Source organism: Carcharhinus amblyrhynchos, chromosome 22, assembly GCF_965287045.1.
Source record: "Carcharhinus amblyrhynchos chromosome 22, sCarAmb.v2.hapA, whole genome shotgun sequence".
Classification (NCBI taxonomy): Eukaryota; Metazoa; Chordata; class Chondrichthyes; order Carcharhiniformes; family Carcharhinidae; genus Carcharhinus; species Carcharhinus amblyrhynchos.
This window is the reverse complement of record NC_137345.1, coordinates 45856571-45874351: the sequence shown is the minus strand read 5'-3', so window position 1 is coordinate 45874351 and position 17781 is coordinate 45856571. Positions and strand designations below refer to the sequence as shown.

General features: G+C 40.9%; 1 protein-coding gene across 13 annotated transcripts in view; it reads right to left on the bottom strand.

Moving 5' to 3' along the window:
- anks1aa (ankyrin repeat and sterile alpha motif domain containing 1Aa) overlaps positions 1-17781 on the bottom strand; it is a 373296-nt gene that overhangs the window by 215353 nt on the left and 140162 nt on the right. For all 13 annotated transcript variants that reach the window (XM_080210246.1, XM_080210245.1, XM_080210251.1 and 10 more), the window contains one exon: positions 9655-9781. In XM_080210246.1, coding sequence (XP_080066372.1) covers positions 9655-9781 — 127 coding nt within the window. The remainder of the gene's footprint in view (positions 1-9654; positions 9782-17781) is intronic.

Sequence of the window (17781 nt, the reverse complement as noted above, 5' to 3'; positions counted from 1 at the left end):
CATCTTTGGACTGTGGGATGAAACTGGAGCACCCGGAGAAAACGTGCAAACTCCACACAGACAATGACCCAAGTCGGGAATTGAACCCAAGTCCCTGGTGCTGTGGGGCAGCAGTGCTAACCACTGTGCCACCATAAGTGAATCTTGTTCCTTTATTTCAAAGCGTGTTTCAGCATTTCGACAAAGTGTTCTGCTAATTCATCAGTAGCAGGGTGATAGAGTGGGGAAATAATATATTGAATACCGTTTCCTTGGAGGAATTTCTGAACTACCCATGAGACAAATTGAGATCACTGTCACTTCCCAGCTATTCAGCAAATCCTAAACATCTAAATACTAGCTTCTCGGTAGTCTTCTCAGATGAGGTAGATGTCATCACAACTATCTCTGCCACTTGGTGTGAGCATCAACTATTACCAAGAACATTTGTCCTTCATAAGAACATAAGAAATAGGAGCAGGAGTAGGCCATCTAGCCCTTCGAGCCTGCCCCGCCATTCAATAAGATCATGGTTGATCTGAAGTGGCTCAGTTCCACTTTCCCGCTTTCTCCCCATAATCCTTAATTCCCTTGTCTGTCAAAAACCTATCTACCCGTGTCTTAAATATATTTAGCGAGGTAGCCTCCACCACTTCAACGGGCAGAGAATTCCAGAGATTCACCACCCTTTGAGTAAAGAAGTTCCTCCTCAACTCCATTCTAAACTGCCTCCCCCCCCTTATCTTAAGGCTGTGCCCTCTAGTCCTGCTGTCCTGTCTAAGCAGGAAGAATCTCTTTACCTCTACCCTATCCATCCCTTTCATTATCTTATACGTCTCTATAAGATCCCCCCTCATCCTTCTAAACTCCAACGAGTACAGACCCAGTCTATTTAGTCTCTCTTCATAGTCTAACCCCCTCATCTCCGGTATCAGCCTAGTGAACCTCCTCTGCACTCCCTCCAAGGCCAAAATATCCTTGCGCAAGTGTGGCAACCAAAACTGCAAACAGTACTCCAGCTGCGGCCTCACCAATGCTCTGTACAGTTGCAGCAAGACCTCCCTGCTTTTATATTCAATCCCCCTCGCTGTAAAGGCCAGCATCCCATTTGCCTTCTTGATCACCTGCTGCACCTGCAGACTGGGTTTTTGCGACTTATGCACAAGGACCCCCAGGTCCCTCTGCACCGTAGCATGCTGCAGCTTTTCTCCCTTTAAATAGTAATCCCTCCTACTATTATTCCTGCCAAAGTGGATAAGCTCACACTTGCTAACATTGTACTCCATCTGCCAGGTCCTTGCCCACTCGCTCAGCCTATCCAGATCCCTCTGCAGACTTTCCACACCCTCCGCACAATTTGCTTTTCCACTCATCTTTGTGTCATCAGCAAATTTCGTCCCCCTACGCTCAGCCCCCTCCTCCAGATCATCTATATAAATGGTAAATAGCTGAAGCCCCAGCACTGATCCCTGCGACACTCCACTAGTTACCAACCGCCAATCACACTAGCACCCACTGATACCAACTCTCTGCCTCCTATTAGACAGCCAATCCTCTATCCACGCTAACACCTTACCCCCAACTCCATGCCCCCTAACCTTCTGAAGCAACCTTTTGTGCGGCACCTTATCAAACGCCTTTTGAAAATCAAGAAACACCACATCCACCGGTTCCCCTCTGTCTACCACACTAATCACATCCTCATAGAATTCCAATAAATTCATCAAACACGACTTCCTCTTAACGAATCCGTGCCGCATCTGCTCTATCAAACAATTCTTTTCTAGGTACTTCGCTATTTCTTCTTTGATGACGGATTCAAGCATTTTTCCAACAACAGACGTTAAACTAACCGGCCTATAATTCCCTGCCTTTTGCCTACTACCTTTTTCAAACAGCGGCGTAACATTAGCTGTTTTCCAATCTTCCAGCACTCCCCCAGAGTCCAGCGAAGTTTGGTAAATAATCATTAAGGCATCCACTATCACCTCTGCCATTTCCTTCAGAACCCTGGGATGCATTCCATCCGGTCCTGGGGACTTGTCCACCATCAGTCCCGCTAGTCGATCAAGCACTACCTCTCTAGTGACAGTAATCTCATTCAGGCCCTCAACTCCTACCATCCTTCTATCTTTAATATCCGACAAACTATTCGCGTCCTCCTCCATGAAGACCGAGGCAAAAAACTTATTTATAGCCATTTCCTCATCTCCCACCACTAAATCCCCCCTCTCTCCTCCTCTAAGGGTCCAACATTCACTCTAGCCAGCCTCCTCCTCTTTATATATTTGTAAAAACTCTTACTGTCCTTTTTTATATTTAGTGCTAGTTTTTTTTTGCTATTTCAAAAGCTCCTGCAAAATCTACATGCTGCCAAGCCACTTCTGGTCATTCCCTAGAATGCAGCAATGCCAAGGGCAACAAATTTCTTACCTTCACAGGAGAACTTTTCTAGCTTTCCCCTCCATTTCCACATCCTATCCAGACCACCAGAAATAATTTCTTGCATTTCCTTCATGTATATGACTCCACAATGGCCCTCATGTAGCTTCTCTAAACCTGTGTTCTCAATATGGTGGAATAATCACTCTGAACCCCTCAGAAGACATCCTGACTGTACTGACAGCTCCAGTCTCCTGGAGTTGTAGGGTTTCAGGTTAAGTAGTAGCTCTGAAGTCTTTCATCATAAAACCGTATCCATCATTTTTGACAGCACAGGATCAGTGTGTGTTTCCTCACTTGTCTGGAAGTCATTTCCATTTGAGCAGTCTGACAAACTGCCCAGTAGTGGCAATCTTGAAAGTCCAACCACATTACAATAGAGATTTGACTGTTGGTACTTAATGGTGTAACTAAATATAGACAAAAGCAATGCCCACCTCTGCATTGATTTGTTGCAAGTGGCAGAAGTCCAGTGTGGAGTCCAACAATGGTAATGAATGGACGATGGTATGTCAACAATATCCCATGAAGTTGAGTGGGAAGAGGACATTCTCATGTACTGCAACATTTGAGATATTGGGGTGGTATGTTTTGGTGTAATGAACAAGTGTTGCTTCATTTATCACAATTTCCAATGCTTAGCCAAACAGGAGAGACCAGAGTGTCTTCAGGTCTCAAAAACAAGTTCAACGGAATGCGATGGAAGCACAAGATGTTTACAAGCCAATGACGAACGTAAACTGTTTCACTACCCAGAAGGTAATTACAAATGCTACTCGCAGTGGTCGTAAGTTTCTTCAACTCCATTGAAGATTTGTAATCTATACATAATCTTCAACAATTTAACTGCTTATCCTGTACATCCTGATCAAGAACTGTGGCCAGATTTTGGTATGTTGCCCCTACTTCAAGGCAAAAGGGCAAGTTAGGGTCTGTGACAATTAAACACACTATCTGCATTGCTTCTATATTGAGGAACAAGACAGTATCAGTGTGCTCATCTCCAATCGGCCTGTACAGTGTCTGCTTTCACCCTCAGTATGTCACAGAGGGGCTTTGCCAATTCAGCAAACCTGAAGAATAACATTTTCTCATAACCAACTAGTCCAGGAAAAGAATGCAAAGCAGTTTTAAAATTGAGCAATGATGTTTGTTGAGTAGTCTTATCTTTAGTGCATCAGGGTCCTGGCCTGTGGCAGACACAGCTGCACATAAAAAAGGTCACGTATCTGTGCCAAGTATACCTTGTGGGATTGTATTTAAATCTTCCTTTCAGCAAATTCCAATGGCATCCTTCTTAAAGCAGGACATGCTTTTCTTTAGCATAGTCATCATCCGCATATTGTAACAAAGATTCTGATCGCAAAGAGGTGTTAATAGCAAAAACCACATGTTTAATGGAAATCATCAACACATTATGAAAGCCTCACGGGAGTCAAGTCCGTGGATAAATATGACGCTCAAACACGACATCAAATTTACATTGGTCTTTCCATCAAGAGGGGATGCTCAAAAACATTTGCTGTAACCTAAATAAAGACATTAAATCCAGCGGGATGTGAGACACATCTTGCACAATTGTAGAGCATGCTGACGTGACAACATTAAAATTTCTGATCATCATTAGTCAGGTGCCAGCTGCCATCAGCTTTTTTTAAACTAGCCAGATTGATGAATTTGTCAAGAATGTCTCTTTTCTAATAACACCCTGCAGTAATAGAGATTGTACTTCTGCACAAACATAGGCGCTAGTGCCTTTTGCAATATGCTGCCATTTGGTATATGAATACTGGTCTAGTCAACACTCAAATGCCCACAGTCATGCTTTGATTTTGCAAGTACCTCAATGTACTTCTGGTGAATGCATCAATCAAGATTTCGGAGTGCATAAAAGGGCCGTACAGTTTTGCCTTTATGATTACGCATAATGATTGAGTGTTTAAGGGCAAAGTACCCCAAACCAAAAACAAGCATTTGCATCATCAGAGCAGTATACTGTTTCAGCACACAGGGTTCTAAAATCTGCCATGCATCCTTAATGTATGTAACTATCACAGACAGCACTTCCCATCACATACAATCTATCAAAAACCTCAGATCCATCAAAGTCAGTTAAAACCAATTTTTTCCTTCTGGTTATTTAGCAGTGTCCTGTATGTGGGTATGAATGACAGTCATGGACATCCCCGTGATGACAAGCACCATCAAATGCTGGGTCACATTAATGACAGCAAACATCATGATTGTCTGACCCAAACCAGAAATCAGTCAATGTTGCCCCACTTCTTTCCATTTTTTTGTGATGAAGAAGAGGAAGTTAAGGATGTAGTTAGCCCTGAAACTGAGGTTCACATCTGTTTCCACCGGCAAACCCCACCCCCCCCCCCCCCCCCCCCCACCCCCCACCATTACATGTGAAGTCATAAACAGTCATCATTTTGTCAAATATCCTTTAATTTGTGGACCTATTCCGCCACTAGGGTTGGGCTTCTGCACATGTTAGATAGTGGAAGGCTGCTTTTATTCTATTGGTGCCTGTCTCCCCAACCCCCACCCTCTCCCGAAGAGAATCTATTCTGCATTTGCCAGTCTCCTGTTGCTACAGCAAGCTATTGCCCATCTGCAAAGTTCTTATACTGCTGAAACATTTTTCTACAATGCTTTTCTGGTTTGGGGATGTTATCCCAAGCTTCCATTTTGGTGAGTCAGAAGAAATGAGAAAACAGGTTCCATCATGACTCGCAGTAGCATCACAACTTCTACCCTTTCAAAGATTTGCTTCTGAAAGATTCACTTTTCAGCAAGTCAGAATGAAAAAGTTAATTAGCTAATAAAAAAGACTGACTTAATTTTCGTTTTGCTGTGTTATAATGGGGGGATGTGATGTATTCAATAATTTTGTAACAAACTACAAAAAGCTCAGACAAATGTTAAAATACAGGAAAAGCTAGAGTTGATTTTCCTATGAAACTTGCATCTGAAATAATTTTGGGGCAGATTTATAATCCATGCCATAATCAATTTTGTTATGCTAATAGGATCAATGCTATATCCTAATATTCAATAATTCAGTATTTAAATTCACAGTGGCAGAGGCTATTTTTACATCTGGACTGAGTAATGTGAACCCAACTCTGATGCGATAAGAAAAAGATAAGTCTGCTATGAGGACTAGAAAACCTGACAATATAATAATTGATAAACATTAAATAACACAACATGAACTAGTTTCAGATCAGCAATGTGTTCAATCCAGTCTACAAATTAATGCTGGTTCCAGATCGCATGACAAATCTTTATCAGAATTATTTAATTCTTATCTTTGTAAGATAATTCCCAGCGAAGTCATCAATATTGCATAACACAAGAACAAAGTTTAATACTGTCATATCACATTTGTCACTGTATATTTATCTAACCTTTTATTACTTAGTATCTCCTGTTTACCATCCTGTCATAGATTGTTCCTTTTGTTCTGCCCCCAAATCTTTCCCTATCCCTGTACTTGTTTAAAACCTGTTAAATTTCTAACATATTCAATTTCAATGAAGGTTTATCAACTTTTTGTTAATTCTCTCTCTCCTACAGACGCTGGCTAACCTGCTGAATTAATCCAGCATTTTCTGTCTTTCTTTCAGATTTCCAGCTTCTGCAATACTTCGTTTGTGTATTCGTGTGGAAAATTAATTTCAGAAAAATACCTTCTATAACTATTTCTGAACAGTCAAAAATTACATAGTGTGATCCCGTTATAACGCAATAGTTGGGGCCCATAAAATGTTATTGCAAAGAAAGCGGGGTCATGCTAAATCGGTGTTCAAGAAAATCAGCATTCAAACTGACCCAATGTCGACCAATGTAATAATCTTGTATCCTTCTTGATTTTCCATGTTCACCCAAATATTATAACCACCGTACCTCACTACCCCATCCATTCCAGGTGTGTGTTTATCACAAGCAGTAATGCTAGCTTTGAGGAATGAAACCTCATTGTATGTTCAGATTCTCAGCATCATTTAGGTGATTGCTGGGTTAGATACGACACACAACCATATGTCGAGTAAAGAAATAATCCTCTTGGCTCCGACTATACGTCTTGGTAACAGCCTCAGGAGAACACCCACCACTGGGCACTTCCAACGTTAGCATTTCTGTGGTGGTCAGTGATGTTGCCAGTTTATGTATTTTGAGGAGCAGTTAGTGCTTTGAGACAGTCAAGCAAGAGGAACTGTTTGAGCTGGCTGACAAGATTCAGGCTTGATTTTAGCTCAGGTCCAAGAGATGATGGAATCACAAATGATCCAATCTCGCACATTACAATTTTATCAAATACAGTTTTATCTTTCTTGGCAATTTTAATGCTGCAAACTGATGAAAATCGATTTGTTTGGGTTCATTTTCCTTTATTTGAAGATCTTAGGACTGACTGCACGCATCTGGCACATTTGTATTATAAATGTCTACATTAACTGCATAAAAAAAGGGTCCAATGATTATATCGTGTTATATCCAAATTCGTGCTAAATCAGGGCGCGTTAAACCGGGGTTTCACTGTACATACACTCAAAAAGGTAAAATAGCCTAAAGATTAAAAAATAAAACTCAATGCAAGTATACATGCTATCTCAATTGGGAATTAGCTTTCCGTTAGAAGTTGCAACAATCCAAGCATTTCTTAATGTGTTCCATACTTCTGGGATTTCCTGAATATGAAATTTTTTCCCATGCATTGAGAGGATTAATTGATGACCTCACAGTTAAGGATCCTCCAGGGAACAGTGACCATGGAATGACAGGATTCAGAATTCAGTTTGGGGGAAAAGAAAGTGGAGTCCCAGAATAGCGTTTTGGAATTAAACAAAGGAGATTACATAGGCATGAGGACAGATGTGGCCCAAGTAGGGGGGGCAGGAAAGCTACAAGATAGGACAGCAGATGAGCAGTGGCAGTTGTTTAAGGAGATATTCAAGTCCTCACAACTAAAATATATCCCAGTGAGAAAGAAAGATGGTAAGACAGATAAAAAACACCCACGGCTAAACAAGGAGAATATAAAGACAAAAACTAAGATGTTGCAAAGGCCAGTGGCAGGTTAGAAGACTGGGAAACTTTTCAAACATAAGTAAGGGGATACTTAAAAAGTAATAAAAAGAGCTATGGTAAATTATGAAAGAATAGCGCAAAATATCAAGGAGGATAGCGAAAGCTTTTATAGGTATGCAAAAGGGAAGAGAGTCACTAGGGTGAATGTTGGTCCCTTGGACGATGAAACAAGAGAGTGATCAGTGGGGAACAGTGAAACAGCGGAGATGCTAAATCAATAGTTTGCCTCAGTTTTCATGTGGAGGGCACTAGTACCATTCCTATGGGAATGGTCAAGTCAGAGGTAATAGAAAAGGTAGAATTTTGAACAAACAACATCGATAGGAAAAAGTACTCAGCAAACTACTGGCATTGAGGACAGATAAGTCCCCCATGCCTGATGGCCTACATCCTAGAGTATTAAAGGAAGTGGGGGGCGGTTCCTTGTTGATCCATTAGTTACAATATTCCAAAATTTTCTGGACATAGGTAAGGTTCCAATGGATTGGAAAAATGCGATTGTAACACCCTTATTCAAAAAGGGAGGGAGGCAAAATATGGAAAATTACAGACCAGTTAGTTTATCATCTGTTGTTGGGGAGTGTTAGAATCAATTATCAATTATCAAGGAAGCAATATCAGGACATTTGGAAAATCAAACACTATCCATCAGAGTCAGCATGGTTTTATGAAAGGCAAATCATGTTTGACTAATTTGCTAAAGTTCTTTGAGGATGTAACATGCAAAGTGGATATTGGGGATCCTGAAGATGTACTATATCTGAATTTCCAGAATGCATTTGATAAGGAGCCACACAAAAGCTTAATTCACATGGTTAGATCACATGGGATTAGGGTGACTGGCTGATGGACAGAAGGCAGAGTCAGGATAATTTTTTTTTTCTGGATGGCAAGAATTAACTAGTGGGATGCCACAGGGTTCGGTCCTTAGGTCCCAGTTATTTACAATCTTATATTAATAACTTGGATACAGGGAAAGAACACTATAGCCAAATCTGCAGATGACACAAAAATAGGCAGGACAGTAAATTAGAATGAGGAAATAAAAACCTTACAAATTGATATAGATAGGTTAGGAGAGTGAGCCAAAATGTGGCAGATGGAATTTAACATGGATAAGTGTGAAGTCATGCATTTTGGTCTGAAACATGGGAAAGCGACTTATTATCTAAGTGGGGAGAGACTTCGGGGTGCTCCGCAGAGGGATCTGGGTGTCCTCGTTCATGAGTCACAGAAAACAAGCATGCAGATAATAAAGAAAGAAATGAAATGTTGGCATTTATAGCTAAAGTAATAGAATGTAAAGGCAAGGAAGTATAGTTGCAACAATATAAGGCATTGGTGAGGCCACACCTGGAGTATTGTGCACAGTTTTGTACCCCTTATTTGAAGACAGATGCAGTGGTATTGGAGGCAGGTCAGAGAAGATTCACTGGATTGATTCCAGAGATGAGGGATTTGTCGTACGAAGAGAGAATGAACAGTTTAGGCTGATACTCTCTGGAATTTAGAAGAGCGAGGGGCTATAAAATTGACATATACAAGATGATAAAAGGTATGGATAAAGTAGACGTGGAGCACATGCTTCCACTAGTGGGGCATTCTAGGACAAGAGGTCAGAGTATTAGGAATAGGGATAACAAATTTAAAACAGAGTTGAGGAGAAACTATTTCTCCCAAAGGGTTATGAATCTGTGCAATTTGCTAACCCAAAGTGTGGTGGATGCCGGGACAGTGAGTAAATTTAAGGAGTTAGACAGACTTTTAATTGGTAATGGGTTGTGAGGAGAAGGCAGGAAAATGGGAATGAGGAGCATATCAGCTACGATCGAACAGTGGAGCAGACTCAATGGGCCGAATCGCCTAATTCTGCTCCTATATCTCATGAACTTATAATCATCAGTTATAAGAGACCATGTTGTCTATCCTAACATCCCAGTATTAGCCTGTTAAAATTTCTGAAGCACAAAAATGAATTAAAATTTACAGCCAATATTCAGTCACCATCTTCAGATTCACATCAACCCTGTAAACCAACGACACTTAATGCCCAAGTTTAGTTCAGAAGTGACACTTATAGATTATTGAACTTTTTTTTCTGTTATATTGTGTTTAATGTCAATACAATACCTGTACTTTCTGCTTTATGTTGAGTTCCATCCAAAGTGGTTAGCTTCTTTGTTTCCGCAACCAGGAGAAGTTCATAGGGATTCTCATATTCTCCAAACTTTCCTGGAGTCTCCTTCATATCGGAATCCTGAGAAAAAGTAATTATCCTCACATGAAGCTCAAGGACAAGTTAATGAACAAAGAAACTGAAATGTGTTTCATGCATGTTATCACAAGACCTTATTTTGTTTCTTACCAATAAGCAAATGCTCAATTGCAAATCAAACTGAGGCAAAACAGAATGCTCTGATTCATGTAACTTGTGTCCTCCCTTCATCACCTCTCTTCCCAAAGCCAGGATTTAATTAGTCTGGACATCTTACACACCTCTTTGTCTCATTACTATTTTAAAATGGCACCTTACATATTTTAACCAAATATGGCATACCTGCAACTAAAAAGTAATAGTTCAGACATATTAAGGTTGGAAAGATGAGAAAGTAATCAAATAAATTAAGGTACTAATCCTACCTTTCATAGGCTGAAATACTGGGTAGAGAAGGGGAATTAAGAGAGGCTAGGTATTAAAGTGCTGGAAATTAATGAATTGGAGCATGCGACCTTTAGATTTCAAGACAGTGAAGCTTTAGAATGGACAGAAAATGAGTAAGATGTTACAGCTTAGATCAAATAAGGGTAAGTCTGTTGTGAGCAATATAAACTAGAAATGCCACAATAGTGAAGGCAGAAAAGTGAGAAATGTCACAAGGCAGTTGTAAGTTCAAAGCTAGACAGCATGAAAATGATGGGTCAGCTTTCTGCAGAAGAGCAAAGACCTGCCATATGGATGAGAAAATGAGGATTCGGAGGAGGAAGAATATTGGATCCACATGGGTTGCAGATGCATGTGAATATCAAAATAGACTTTAAATGCAAAGTCAAATGCACGCACCCCAGGAGGTCACAACACTATCATTGCTCAGAAGAATAATGCTACGACTTTGTTATTAGCTGCTTCCGGCAGTCAGCTCAAATCAAAATCTCAATGCCCTTGACTATTTCATAAACCTAACAATTCCAGTGACATTCAGTCCTACGAGATAGGAATACAAGTGAGACTGGTTCATACATCACTTCATCTAAATATTGTAATCACACTCTCAATGGGCCAAATGCTTGCAAAATGTTCCAAAAATGAATATTAATGAGTCAGTCTGCACTGAGACAGCTGTGAAAGCAGCAAGGCTAAGGTAACTTTGCACTTTTTTACGACTCTGGAGATAACTACTGAATTGATCCCAATTCTTTGAAATAAAGTGTTCAGGTTTTTGTGTACATAATCAGTTACAGTTCCTGTTTTAAGGGTTTATCTACTCAATTTCATAGCTCTTTCATTCAAACAAGATTTTAATTCCAGTCAGAACAGCTCGCACTGAATTCCAGCTGCATAAAATTAGTTCACAGGTCACCTTCACTAGGCATAACCAATAATAAAGCTAGCAATCCCTGCCAGGGATCAGAACATTTAAAAAAAGGTGAATAAAAAATGATAGGCTCACAGTATGCGTGTCATTGACGTGTCAAAATGCTGACCACATTTCAGATCTGTTTACCATGAGGTTGTTATTAAACAAACAGAACAAAATTGAGAAATGGAACATAGATGAAAAATTTTAAAATTTCAGAATTTAATTACATGTTTCGCTGTTAATAATAGTTGCTGTATTTTAAATCAGCTTTCAGCAAATGATTTTCCATGCTGATTTATAAATACATATGCAAACACAGAAAATTTCCTTAATTGCAGTTGAATGTTTATTTTCTGTACAAATGCAATGGTATTTCAAAGGAGTCCTCTACAGATGGATAGATTAAGCAGCTCACCATATGGTCTTGTGTCCCAAGGGCACTAACCATGGCATTTTCATACAAGCCATATATCACCTCAATTCCATTTCAATGTTTGTCCAGTAATCAGCCTGTCATTCAATTTTTTACTGCCCCTTAGGAGCATCTTCATTCTGTTATCAAGCAAGAACATGCTTGCACTTTGTTGCCATTGTTTCATCTCAACCACTCTGCCCTGCAGAAATCAGCTGGAGTAAGAGTTAAAATTCAGTTACTTTTCCTGCTCTAATATTGCTATGATCTGTTATTGTGATTTGTTAAGGGACAAATTTCTGGCCAACTTGATTGAATTGAGGTGACCAGGTGTGTAGATGAGGGCAATGCATTTGACAAAGTCTACTTGGACTTCAGGAAGACTTTTGATAAGGTCCCACATTGAAGACTGATAGCAAAGGTAAGTGGCAGGAAGCAAAGAGGGAGATGGTTGAGGGGTATTTTTCCTGACTGGATGACTGTATCCAATGGGGTCAAGCAGGGATCAGTGTTGGGGCCCCCATTGCCCTGAAGAAGGAGCAGTGCTCCGAAAACTCGTACTACCAAATAAACCTATTGGACTTTAAGCGGGTGTTGTGAGACTATTCACTGTGCCCACCCCAATCCAATGCCAACAACTCCACATCGGGGCCCTTGTTGTTTGTGGTTTTTATAAATGACTTGGACTTGAATGTAGGAGGGTTGATCAGTAAGTTTGCAGGTGATGCAAAAATTGGTGGGTTGGTAAATAGTGATAGTCTTGCAAGGGCTGGTCAGATGGGCTGATCAGTGGCAAATAGAAATCAACGTGGATTAGTGAGAGGTGATGTATTTGGGCAGGACAAACAAGGCAAGGAAATGCATGATGAATGACATGCGTGGGAAGTACCGAGGAGCAGAGGGACCCTGGTGTGCATTTACACTGGCTGTTAACGTGGATAAAGTGGTTAAGAAGGCATATGGTATACTTGCCTTGATTCGCTGAGGCATATAGTTTAAGAGCAGGGAAGTTATATAAAAGGTTTTTTCGGCCACAGCTCAAGTGTTGTCTGCAGTTTTGGAATCCACATTATAGGAGGAATGTGAAAGCAGTGAAAAGGGTGCAGAAGAGGTTTACTACGATGTTGCCTGGGCTGGAGAGTTTTAGTTATGAAGAGAGATTGGGTAGACTGGGGTTATTTTCCTTACAGCAGAGGAGGCAGAGCTGGGTCATGATTGAGATGAGGGGCATTGATAGAATGGACAGGAAGAAACCTTTCCCCTTGATGGAGAGATAAATGCTGCAGAGGCATAGATTTAAGATAAGGAGCAGGAGGTTTAGAGGGGATGTAAGGAAAACCTTTTTCACCCTAAGGGTGGTGGGAGTCTGGAACTTACTGCCTAAAAGAGTGGTGGAAGCAGAGACCTACTTAACATTTTAATAGTGTTTAGATGTGCAATCATGATGCCAAAGCATACAAGGCAATGGACCAAATGCTGGGAAAATGGGATGCAGACACGATGGGCCAAAGGGCTCTTTGTGTAGATTTCCTTGGATCTATGATTCTATTTAACATCAGACAGTTGAGGAATCTGCCAGAGTCAGATCACACCTCATTAACCAAGAAGAGGGAAGCGTATATCCAACATTATCGTCTCTAATCTACCTGTGCCAGATTCATCTGTTGATGACAGTATCAGTAGGAATGACCACTGTACTGCCCTATGGAGACAAAATCCCGCCTTCACAAAGAGGATACTCTCCACCACTTGGGCGGTACTAGTACCATGCTAAATGGGATAAATTTCAAACAGATTTAGCAACTCAAAACTGAACATCCATGAAATGCTCTGGGCCATCAGCAGTGGCAGAAATGTACACTAAAGCAATCTGTCTCATGGCTGGGCATATCTCCCACTCTACTATCGAGGACGTGCCCCTATCTACACCAACAATGAAGAAATGGTTGAGAGCTTCAAGTTTCTAGGTGTCCAGGTCACCAATCTGTTCTGGTCTCTCCATGTCCACACTATAGTTAAGAGAGCCTACCATCAATGCCTCTACTTTCTCAGGAGGCTAAGGAAATTCAGCATGTCCACCATGACTCTCATCAATTTTTGCAGACGTACCATAGAAAGCACCCTTTCTGATATAGCCCAGTCCTTCACGCAAACCAGCCTCTATCCACTGACTCTGTTCTATACTTCCCACTGTATCAAAAGCAGCAAGCAAAATCAAGGACCCCATGCACTCTGGACATACTCTCTTCCACCTTCTTCCATCAGGAAAAAGATACAAAGGTCTGAGAACACATACCAACCAACTCAAAAACAGTTTCTTTCCTGCTGTCATCAGAATTTTGATGAAGTCTATCATATATTAAGTTGATCTTTCTCTTCACCCTATCTGTAACTGCAACACTAATTTCTGCACCCTATCCTTTCCTCCTCTCCTATGTACTCTATGAATGGCATGTTTTGTTTGTATACTGCAGGAGAAACAATACTTTTCACTGTATCCAATACATGAGAGAATAATAAATCAAGTCAAAAAAAATCAAATCATGAGGGGGGATCAATCCCAGTTCAATGAAGAATGCAGGACAGCATGCCAGGAGCACTACTATGCATACCTAAGAATGAGGCACCAACCTGGTAAAACACAACACTGGGCTACATGCATGCCAAGTCACAGTTGCAGCATGCATTAGACAATCCCACAGGCTCCCTGAATGATCCCACAACCATGTGACCATATCAAAGATCTGAAGCCCTGCCACATCAAACCATGAATGATGGTGGACAAGTAACAGGAAGAGGAGCCTCCACAAATATCCCCATCCTCAACAATGGGGGATTCCAGCATACCATTGCAAGAGGCAAGGTTGAAGATCTGCAACCATCTTCAGCCAGATATACCTAGTGAGCAATCCATTATGGCAGCCTCCTGAGATCCCCAGGATAACAGATGCCAATTCAGAATCAGCAAATTCTAAACGTTTCAATTCAGCCAATTTGATTCACTGCTCGTGACATCCAGAAATGGCTGAAGGCATTGGATACCGTAAAGGCTACAGGTTCTGACAACATTCTGGCAATAATATTGAAGAAATGCTCCAGAACTAGCCACAGTTGAACTTCAATGTGATTCATTTTGATGTGTGGAACACAGAGATAATATAAAGAGTACAACTTTAAAGGGGGTGTAGGAGCAGAGGGGCCTGGATGTGTATGCATATAAGTTATTGAAGTTGGCAGGACAGGTTGACAGTTTGGTTAACAAAGCAAAGGGCATCCAAAGCTTTATTCATAGGAGTAGAGAGTATAAAAGCAAAGAGATTGTATTGAACTAGTACAAGTCACTAGTTCAGCCTCATCTGGAGTACTACATCTATTTCTGGCACTGCTCTTTTCGACAGATCTGGAGACATTGGAGAGAGCGCAAAGAAGATTCACAATAATGATTTCAGGCATGAGGAACCTCAGTTAAGTTTAAGTTTATTTATTAGTGTCACAAGTAGGCTTACATTAACACTGCGATGAAGTTACTGCAAAAATCCCCTAGTCGCTACACTCCGGCACCTGTTCGGGCACACTGAAGGAGGATTTAGCATGGCCAATCTACCTAACCAGCACATCTACCTAACCAGCACATCTCTGGACTATGGGAGGAAATCAGAGCACCCGGAAGAAACTCACGAAGACACAGGGAGAACGTGCAAACTTCGCAGACAGTCACCCAAACAGGAAGTCGAACTTGGGTCATATAGTCATAGAGGTTTACAGCATGGAAACAGGCCCTTCGGCCCAACTTGTCCATGCCACCCTTTTCTTTAAAACCTCTAAGCTAATCCCAATTGTCCACATTTGGCCCATATCCCTCTACACCCATTATATCCATGTAATATCTAAATGCTTTTTAAAAGACAAAATTGTACCCACCTCTACTGTTACCTCTGGCAGCTTGTTCCAGACGCTCACTACTGTGTGAAAATATTGCTCCTCTGGACACTTCTATATCTCTCCCCTTTCACCTTAAACCTATGCTCTCTAGTTTCAGACTCCCCTATCTTTGGGAAGAGATATTGACTATCTAGCTAATCAATGCCCATTATTTTATAGACCTCTATAAGGTCACACCTCAGCCTCCTATGCTCCAGAGGAAAAAGTCCCAGTCTATTCAGCCTCTCCTTATAACTCAATCAAGTCCCGACAGCATCCTAGTAAATTTTTTCTGCACTCTTTCTAGTTTAACAATATCCTTTCTATAATAGTGACCAGAATTGCACAGTATTCCAAGTGTGACCTTAAGAATGTCTTGTACAACTTCAAGAAGACATCCCAACTCCTGTATTCAATGTTCTGACCGATGAAACCAAGCATGCCAAATGCCTTCTTCACCACTCTGCCCACCTGTGACTCCACTTTCAAGGAGCTGTGAACACGTACCCCTCAATTTCTTTGTTCTGTAACTCTCCCTAATGCCCTACCATTAACTGGTTAAACCTGCCCTGGTTCAATCTACCAAAATGCATCACCACGCATTTGTCTAAATTAAACTCCATGGTCCGTGATGCTGTGAGACATTAGTGCTAACTACTGTACTGCCATGCCGCCACGTGAATATGAAGTTAAGAAGATGGATTGGAGAAGTTGGGTCTGTTTTCCTTTGTTAATAAGAGGCTGAGAGATTTGATAGAGCTATTCAAAATTATGAGGACTGCTGGCAGAGAAGAACTTTCCTCTCGTGAAAGGATCAAGAACCAGAGGGTACAGGTTTGAAGTCATTGGTAAAAGAAGCAAAAGCGGCATATGGAAAAACATTTTTGCACAGCAAGTGGTTATGGTATGGAATGAATTGCCTGAGAGTGATGTGGAGACAGATTCAATTGAAATATTCAAAAGGGAATTAAAATGTTATCCAAAAAAGAAGAACGTGCAGGGTGGGGGAAAGATGGGGGAAAAGCCCCTTAAGGGAATTGCTTATTCAAAAATATGATGCAGACACAACAGACTGATAGCCTTCTACACTGTAATAATTCTGTGATTCTATTGCCTTGGTCATGCATGCAAGGGAAAAGCTAACCTGCACGATTCAATACAGATATTTCAAAGTGTTTAGGGGAGAAAGTATAACCGCTACTTTTTATCTTAAAATGATGGACAATTGAACTCTTAGCTGCTGTAAATCAACAAAGTACTATTGCTACAGCTCATATATTCTCCCTTTCCTGTTTAAAAAAATCTATTTGACAGTTACAGCCTATACCAGTCTAGTCTGCTTCAATGAAAAATGCAGGGGAGCAGCAACAGGCATACCTAAAAATCAGGTGTCAGTCTGGTGAAACTACACTGCTACATGACAAAGAGCAAAAGCAGCATTCAACAGAGCTAAACAATCCCACAACCAACAGGTCAGATCAAAGCTTTGCAAGCCTGTCACATCCCATCATGAATGGTGGTGGATGTGTAAACAATTAATCTGACGAAGAGGCTCCAGAACCACCCAATCAATGACAGTGGAGTGCAACATACAAGTGCAAAACATCTTTGGCAAAAGTGCCAATTAGATGATCCATCCCAGCCTCCTCTCAAGGTCCTTATCATCACCAATGCTAATCTTTAGCCAATTCAACTCTCTCCATATGTCAAGAAATGGCTGAAGGCATTGGATAATAACAACATTTACACAAAACATTTGACATAATGAAACATCCCAAGCTCTTCATGGAGCATCATAAAACAAAGAATGTTCATCAAAGAGATATTTGGCCTAATGACCAAAAGCTTGGTTGGGGAGGTATGTTTTAAAGAATGTCTGAAAAGAAAGACAGCAAGGTAGAGGGGCAGAGCAAAAAGGAATTCTAGTGCTTGGGGCCTATGTAACTGAAGGCATGACCACTAAGGTGCTGCAACTGACATTCAAGATAATACTATCATTGAATTCTCCCACTATCAACATCCTGAGGGTTACCACTGACCAGGCTTTGAACTGGACCAGCTATCTAAATAATGATGTTGCAAGAGAAGTTAGAGGCTTCGGAATTCTGAGGAGAAAAGCTCACCTCCTGATTCCCCAAAGCCTGTCCACCATCCATAAAGGTACCTTACGGTTTCCATGATTCTATGAAGTCAAGAGCATGGTGGAATATTTGACACTTGCTTGGATAAGTGTGGCTGCAACAACATTTGTGCTGGAATCAGGAGTTTCAAAGCTTGTAGTTTTTGAGGACAACAAGGAAAGGGAAACAGAGAAAGTGAATTGGATCCTCCCTGTTTCTAAGGAAA